The sequence below is a fragment of the Eptatretus burgeri genome, chromosome 7, assembly GCF_056783735.1.
Source record: "Eptatretus burgeri isolate ZD-2024b chromosome 7, Ebu_testis_v1, whole genome shotgun sequence".
NCBI lineage: Eukaryota > Metazoa > Chordata > Myxini > Myxiniformes > Myxinidae > Eptatretus > Eptatretus burgeri.
The window spans coordinates 101,925,797-101,934,360 of record NC_140967.1 but is presented as its reverse complement, the minus strand read 5'-3'; the positions used below and the strand labels follow the sequence as shown (position 1 = coordinate 101,934,360).

Genomic DNA, 8,564 nt, shown 5'->3' with positions numbered 1-8,564 from the left:
TGAGCGGTGTATTAGCGGCGTTGCTCGTTCAGTGTAAAATATTTTTTCTCTATTTTTTTTTTTTTTCATTTTACAGTAACCGTAATGGATGATCATGTATTTTGGAATCGTCCCTTTTTGAGACACGCTAATCCGATGACAAATAAGAGGAATTAAACGTGTGCTTCCGGTGAGAGAGTCGTTTGAATTGAACACGGTTGTTTTGGTGCCGGAGCGCCGGGGGGGGGGGGGGGCTGTGCGTGCGATGTCTGCGAGAAAGCAAGACGTGCGAGACCGGGAGACCGGGGAGCTGCGGCTCGTGGATCCCGGAACAGACGGGTGGGAACTTGGATTGTCGTTTTAATAATGTCACTCATGGTGACACTGACGACGTGGTGGTGCGTTCGTTAATTGGTTGTTGTGGTTTCCACCCCCCCCACCCCACTTTAAAAGCGCTGTGGTAATTTAAAGTAAGAGGCACTAAATGTGTGAGGCACTGCATTGTACTTGATATTTTCATCTCACGAGAGATGAAGCACAAAGCATGCGACGGGAAACACGTGTTTCCATTAACGAGCAGCTTGCTAGCTGCTTGCCAAGCCAGCCGTTCCTTATCACCAGTTTCGCATATAGTGCTTAAGCCGCTTGGCGAGCGCTCTACACCTCTGGTGTGTTCCGTTCGCAAGAAGCTTGCCAAGCGGCTTGCTTGATTCAAAGCGTTCAAGCAAGCAGTCCAACCAACGGAACGGAGCGCTCGGCACCGCTTGCCAAGATGGCGGTCTTCGTGTGCTTATTTATTTGGTTGGAGACGAGAGGCTGGAAGCGATAAGGTCGCTACTTCAATGGAGGATTTGCGCTTCCAGTGCTGACTTGAACTGGTTCACTGGTCTTTCCAGTTAGTGAGTTCCAGTTGTTGATGCTTCTGAGACTGAATGCATTCTGTCTGCCTTGGTCTGGTTCTCCAGTGGGAATCGAACATAATGTCCAGATCTTTGTCCCTCTTTCCCCTCCTTGACTTCCTTCTGCCTTGAATCATCTGACGCAGAGTTTGTGTATCTCTGCTTTGTCCTCCCAAGGTGGACTATTTTACATCTCTCTTCATTGACTGGTAATTGCCACTTTGTGGACCATTCGGTGACTGCTTCCAAGTCTCTTTGAAGGGCTTCAGCATCATCTTGACGGTCAACGACTTTGTGTAACTCGGTGTCATCGGCAAAGAGTTTCAGATTTGATTCGACATCCTCCTGGGAGATCGTTGATGAAGAGTATGAACGATACTGGTCCCAGTACGCTTCCTTGTGGAATGCCGCTCGCAACATCCACCGTGTGCGAGAACTTTCCTCTCTGGTCAAGTACTCCTTTATCCAATTCAGTCGACGTCCTTCAATTCCATGCGACTCAAGCTTGCGAAGAGGGTGCTGGTGTGGCACATTGTCGAAGGCTTTTCGCCAACTAAAGTACATGCGGTCAATACTGTCCCCCGTCAACATATCTTGTCCATTGCTCAAGAACTTGCAGTAGCTGGGTTGCACTAGATCTTCCATGAAGTAGATGCGGTCAATACTGTGTCTCCCGTCAACATCTCTTGTCCATTGCTCAAGAACCTGCAGTAGTTGAGTTGCACGAGATCTTCCACTATGAAATGCATGCTGCTCTATACTTAGTAAATCGTTTTTGTCCATGTCTTTTATCAGGGCTTTTCTAATGATCTTCTCCAATGACTTGCACACCATGGAGGTCAGGCTTACTGGTCTGTAGTTAGCTGTATTAGACTTTTCCTGTCTTGAAAATTGGCACAACAGTAGCTTGTTTCCATGACTTTGGTACAACTCTCTCCCTCAAGAGTTTGTTGAAGATCATCCGAAGAGGTTCACAAACTTCTTCGTGGGCTTCTCGTAAAACACGTGAGTGTATCCCGTCTGGTCCTGGAGACATCGCGGCACGTCGCCCACCGGACGGACAATCCATTCGTGACCCTCTCGGACTAACGCCGGGAACCAGTCACGGTTGGACCTTTCGGCCTCACCACGATCGTGCCAATCGGCCCCCCGCGTGGGATAGGGTTGCTCGCCAAATTCGACCTACCTAAGTACCCACACGGAGGGTAGACCGGGCGATCGCACCTCGCCGCAGGTCGACTTCGGACACGGGCCACTTTAAGCGACCCGTTCCGTACTATCGGGATAACCGAGCGGTGTTATCGTCGGCCCCGACGGTTCGATTAATTATCGGGCGTTTTAGCCCACGACCAACCCTTTACGTGAAGTAAGATGGAGATTCAATAAAGGAAAAGACGAAGCGAAACGGGAAAACAGTTCAACAATAAGCACATTTATTTCGCGATGAACGGAAAGCACACATATACAATTACACCAAAAGCAAATGTAAAAGGAGAAGAAACACAATATTACACAAAAAGCAAATATAAAAGAAGAAGACGATGCAGAGCTATCCGACTACCGAGCACATGGCAACACTTGTACAATTTTACTTCACAGACGGCGCCGACAACACATATACCCAAAGCAAAAGAAACGGACCACCCTCAAGGATGAGGCGGGCCTGGGGCCGAGACCGCGTTGGGCCTACCCGTCTGATGATGAGACGCAAAGTGGCGGTGGCGCCCCAACTCCGCGGGCCTCGCGGACAGTGTCTGGTAGGGGGTGGGAAAGGGGCCCCCTTGTCGCACTATCTCAGCGCGGGGGGAAACAGGAGGGGGTTGTTGATGCTCGGGGGAAAGGAGGATATCTCCCTGTCTCGGGTCCCGCGACGAGCGTCTCCACCACGACCTCGGTCGCGCCGCCGGCCTCTCCCTCCGCAGTTCCCCGAATCCGACGCGAGCACCCCTCAACCGCCTTCGCCGCCGCCGCTGCCGCCTCTCCACAGCTTCGTCCGATCGCCCTCTCCGTCTCCTCTCTTGACTCGTCCCAACTCTTCACTGGCTCCGCGAACTCCCAACTGCGAACTCTTAACTGCTTTGACTGACAAACGCAGCCGTTTATATCCCCCGTGGCCTCGCTCTTTCACCTTTGACCCTTTACCTCCGACCCTTCACCTCTAACTGGCTCCCTATTGGACCGAGGAAAAGTGGGCGTGAATGCTTTTTGATCCATGAATTTGCATATAGCGAACGCACTCCAACGCCCTGGAGGCGGGGCCAAATCGCCCCACGCTCACCGATAGGACAGAACAGAAGTGGGCGTGAGTCGTTTTTGATCCGTTTTCTTCGGAAAAGTCTGTGATGTTTCTGAACACGCTGCTCGGTGCGCGCCCTGCACGAGTCCAGTATCGGTGCCCACAAGTGGCGCAAGAATGGTGGTGATGCGATGGTGGCGAGTTGTGACGGTAAAGGTCGTGGCTGTTGTTGTGAAGCGGCGTTGTGGTTGGTGGTTGTTGTGTGATGGCTGTTGAGACGTGGTTGGTGGTGGTAGTAATGGCGGCTGGTCCAAAATAAAGATGGTAAAAGAAAAACGGCTAACCTGAAGAGTCGCAGCCCGACTGAATGACATTTATTCCCTCTAAACAACGGGTTTGGGCCTAACTACACATATACTTACAGAGGTATCTCACCTAAGGGACCTGAATGGTGGTTTGTGAATTTCGTCAACCACAACAGTATCTTCAAATATACCCCATGCCTCTATCTAGTAGTTCTTGCTCCCAGTCAACCTCATTCAACTTTCGTCTCATCTTGTCGGAATCTTCTTGGTAGCAGTTCCTGGTTAGTACCTCCTCCTCATTCCGCGATTCGACTGTCATCTGAAATAATAATGTCACTTGATCACTCTTGCTGAAGGGCGGACCGATTTCCATCTCAGAACAAAGTCCAAGAAGCTGGTAGTTTTTCCCAACTCCGTATTTTGTTGGTTCACTCTTAAGTGTTGATGAAGAAATATGTCATTTACACGGTCCAAGAAAGAATGACTTGCATTAGAATCAGTTCCTCTGATGCTGTACGATTGACAGTTTATCTCTCTGTAGTTGAAGTCTCCGACTTGCAACTACCTCTCCATAGTTCAGTCTGCTTGCTTTCTCCAACAGTGCACATAGTTCTTTATTGTTGGCTTCATTGCTTGTTGGATTCCTGTACACACAGCCAAACAGAAGCATAGTCTCTCCTTTCCTGATCTGGATCCACACTGACTCTCCAAACTTCCCCTCGTCCAGATTTGTTAAGAATCCTGAGATGCCGTCCGTCTTTTAACGTAAATCGCCACTCCTCGTTTCACAACACATCCTTCATCTGGAATTCGCAAGGTTGGACTCGTTGCCCTGGTTCGATGTTCTTCAGATATATCCCAGTTCATGGTGCTATATGTGGTTTCTGTATCTTCGGTCGAGTTTTGAGTTCATCTCTCTTCTTCCAAAGCGTGTCACAGTTTGTGTAGAAAAACGTGCAAGCTGTTAGACATTGTATGACATTTAGTTTTCAAATAATTAGCATCAACATCTTGTTCATTATTCTTGGTGTTGGCTTAATGGTTAGGGTGGTGGGTTTGGGATCTTAGGGTCCTGAGTTCAAATGCTGCTATCTGTTGAATTAATACCAGGTGGGGTTGACTGAACCTGTCAACCTTCCGAGGTCGGCAAAATGAGTACCAGCTTGCTCGGCTGATTGAGCCATTCGAGTATCCTGCGTCGGAGCGGCGACCCATCCAGGATTGTGCCTAATAGCCCAGGAGACTGCTTCAGCAGCACCGATGCTCTGTACAGAGCATGGTCCCAATGGATGGATGGATCTGGTTAATTACATGGAGCTATAACAGATACACTTAGTAATTCACTTTGTGCATCTCCATGTGAATCACTTGATGCTTGAATGTGTACTTGTTCTTGTAATGTGTTGGTACGTGCTGTGCTGGTGTGTGTGCACTGCTTCTGTTGTTCTGTTCTTGATGGTTCCTTCACGGGGGCAAAAAATTCCCTGTGCTATCCTTCTGTTCGGAATAAACAGGTTCTTCTCACCGTTCGCTTTTGTCTCTTTCAGTTCTTTACGTAACTTTTTGTAATCATCTTTCTCCTTTTGCTCGGTCTCTGGATATCCGTAACTGGTTAACCTCTGCCATCGAAGATGGACGGAGGTTACTGTTTTCACCCCTGTCTGTTTGTTACTTACGAAATCTAAAGATTTCGTAAGTATATTGATCACTTCCGTTTCTGTTTGTTTGTTTGTTTGTGTGTTTGTTTGTGTGTTTGTTTGTTTGTTTGTTTGTTTGTAGGCACGATAACTCGAGAACGGAAGAAGCTACCAATGTCAAATTACACCACGTGATTCAGGAGTGTGATGGCTAGCGCTGATTAGATTTTGGTCAAAATCGGTCAAAGGTCAAGGTCACAGTGAGGTAAAACATAATTCCGTAAATTAATGTGGAGAAATGGAGTATTTTTGCTTCGCTCGACGTTACGAGTTCGTTTTAACTTCGATTTTAATTTTGTCTTCGGTTTTTGTGATCACTTAGGACGCTTAAAACTCGGTTGTCGAAATTCTGGTAAAAATCGGATGTTTTGGAGACGTTTTAAGATTGTATAAAAAATATTTCACTCGACGCGTCACGGGTCGTCCCATGATGCAGTGTGCTCGAGCAGAGGCGTCGTTGAGTCACGTTAAGGTTTTCCGTGTGCGCTGACGGTGTTTTCGATAAAGATGGTGTTTAAAAGTCATTTTTATCCCAATAAAGGTTATCGTCGCATGCCTGACTCGCTGAGCCGTCAGATTATGTAAAGATTGTTGGTGGATGGCCGAATATTACGCTTTTGTGACTTTGATAAAATAATATTGAATAATTGCGTGGAGAAATGGAGATTTTTGCTTCGCTCGACTTTACAAGTTCGTTTTAAATTCGATTTTAATTTTGTCTTCGGTTTTTGCGATCGCTTTGGACGCTTAAAACTCGGTTGTCGAAATTCTGGTAAAAATCGGATGTCTTGGAGACGTTTTAAGATTGTATAAAAAATATTTCACTCGATGCGTCACGGGTCGTCCCATGATGCAGTGTGCTCGAGCAGACGCGTCGTTGAGTTTCGTTAAGGTTTAATTGCGTGGAGAAATGGAGATTTTTGCTTCGGTCGACGTTACGACTTTTGATGGTTTGATACACAATCATCGTAGAAACTTCTGGTTTGCGTCGCTACCTTCTCAAGAGACGGCTTTTATTAGACAAGGTCAGAGGTCAAGTTGACGATTTCGTAAGTACCAGTCTATGACTGCTTGTTTGTTTGTTTGTTTGTAGGCACGATAACTCGGGAATGGTATAAGCTCCCAATGTCAAATTGCACCACGTGATTTAGGATCGTGATGGCAAGTGCTGATTAGATTTTGGTCAAAATCGGTCAAAGGTCAAGGTCACAGTGAGGACAAATCTTCGATTTTTGATGGTTTGGTACAGATAACTCGAACGGAAGAAGCTCCCAATGTCAAATTGCACCACGTGATTTAGGATCGTGATGGCAAGTGCTGATTAGATTTTGGTCAAAATCGGTCAAAGGTCAAGGTCACAGTGAGGACAAATCTTCGATTTTTGATGGTTTGGTACAGATAACTCGAACGGAAGAAGCTACCAATGTCAAATTACACCACGTGATTCAGGAGGGTGATGGCTAGCGCTGATTAGATTTTGGTCGAAATCGGTCAACGGTTAAGGTCACAGCGAGGTCAAACATTCGATTTTTGATGGTTTGGTATAGAATCATCGTAGAAACTTGTGGTTTGCGTCGCTACCTTCTCGAGAGACAGCTTTTATTAGACAAGGTCAGAGGTCAAGTTAACGATTCCGTAAGTACCAGTCTATGACTGCTTGTTTGTTTTTTGTTTGTTGTTTGTTTGTTTGTAGGCACGATAACTCGAGAACGGAAGAAGCTACCAATGTCAAATTACACCACGTGATTCAGGAGGGCGATGGCGAGTGCTGATTAGATTTTGGTCAAAATCGGTCAAAGGTCAAGGTCACAGTGAGGTCAAACATTCCATTTTTGATGGATTGGTACAGAATCATCGTAGAAACCTCTGGTTTGTGTCGCTACCTTCTCAAGAGACAGCTTTTATTAGACAAGGTCAGAGGTCAAGTTGACGATTTCGTAAGTACCAGTCTATGACTGCTTGTTTGTTTGTGAACAGTATTACGGAAAAACTCCTCGACTGATTTCTACGAAACTTGGTGGGGGGGGTTAGGTATGGTCCAAAGATCATGCCATTAGATTTTGGACTTGGTCCCCACCCCCCCCCCCCAAAAAAAAAATTGAGAAAAAGATTTTTTTTTTTTTGCATTTTAACATGTTTTAAGTGATTTCCAACCCCCCAAAAAAATTGTTACCCCCCCCCCCACCAAAAAAAAAATTGTTGGAGAAAAAAAATTTTTTTTTGCATTTCTACATGTTTTAAGTGATTTCCAACCCCCCCCCCCCAAAAATTTTTTTTATAGAGAAAAAAAATTTTTGCAACTTTTTTTTCAACAAAATTTCGATTTCTTTTTTTTGCATTTCTGCATGTTTTAAGTGATTTCCAACCCCCTCCCCCCAAAAAAAAATGTTGGAGAAAAGAACTATAACTCTGTCAGCCCTGTTGACATCATATTTAATGAATAAGATATTAGGTTCACTTGAGTGACCCAGCAGTATTGGCGGCGGAGGTTTTGCACTCTCCCGAGTGCTCCCTCTCTAGTTGCCTCTGTCTCCACACTGGTTGATTTTCCTGTATGCACCGGTATTCCCTTCCTGAATTCATCGCCACGTGGATCTGGTTCTCATTAACTTTCTCTCTGCACTCTCTCAACTCATTCTTCAAGCCTTTCATTCCCTCCGCCACCGAAGGTGGAAGGAGGTTACGTTTTCACCCATGTCTGTCTTTCTGTTTGTTTGTTTGTTTGTGTGCAGGATATCTCAAAAAGTTGTTGACGGATTTGGACGAAATTTGGTGGGCAGGTTTGGTGTGTGACGAGGACGAATTGATTCGATTTTGGTGAAGATCCGGATCCGACTATTAGAATTTTTTAACTGATTCTTCACCTTTGAGAGATAAGGCCAAAAATGATATGTAGCACGATATCTCAAAAAGTTGTGGACGGATTCGGATAAAACTTGGTGGACACATTGGGTGTGTCACAAGAACGAACTGATTCCATTTTGGTGAAGATCCAAATCCAGATCCGGATACGAGGATTTTTTAAAATGTTGAAAGTGATTCTTCACACTTGGAGATTGGGCCAAAAATGATGTGTGTGTGTGTGTGTGTGTGTGTGTGTGTGTGTGTGTGTGTGTGTGTGTGTGTGTGTGTGTGTGTGTGTGTGTGTGTGTGTGTGTGTGTGTGTGTGTGTGTGTGTGTGTGTGTATGTATGTATATATATATATATATATATATATATATATATATATATATATATATATATATATATATATATATATATATATATATATATATATATATATATATATATATATATATATATATATATATATATATATATATATATATATATATATATATATATATATATATATATGTATATATATATATATATATATATATATATATATATATGATGTAGCACGATATTTCATAAAAAATGTATTGGGTCTGATATGTTCTCGTG

The 8,564-nt window shown here is 44.7% G+C and overlaps 1 protein-coding gene across 7 annotated transcripts in view; it reads left to right on the top strand.

The window, feature by feature from the left end:
* The first annotated feature begins 108 nt into the window (after positions 1–108).
* Positions 109–8,564, top strand: part of TBC1D31 (TBC1 domain family member 31) — a 69,764-nt gene continuing 61,308 nt past the window's right edge. For 5 of the 7 annotated variants that reach the window (XM_085889951.1, XM_085889946.1, XM_085889947.1 and 2 more), the window contains exon 1: positions 187–318. In XM_085889951.1, the coding sequence (XP_085746077.1) occupies positions 245–318 (74 nt within the window). In that variant the 5' untranslated portion in view covers positions 187–244. The other 2 variants (XM_085889950.1, XM_085889948.1) reach the window with 2 other exon arrangements.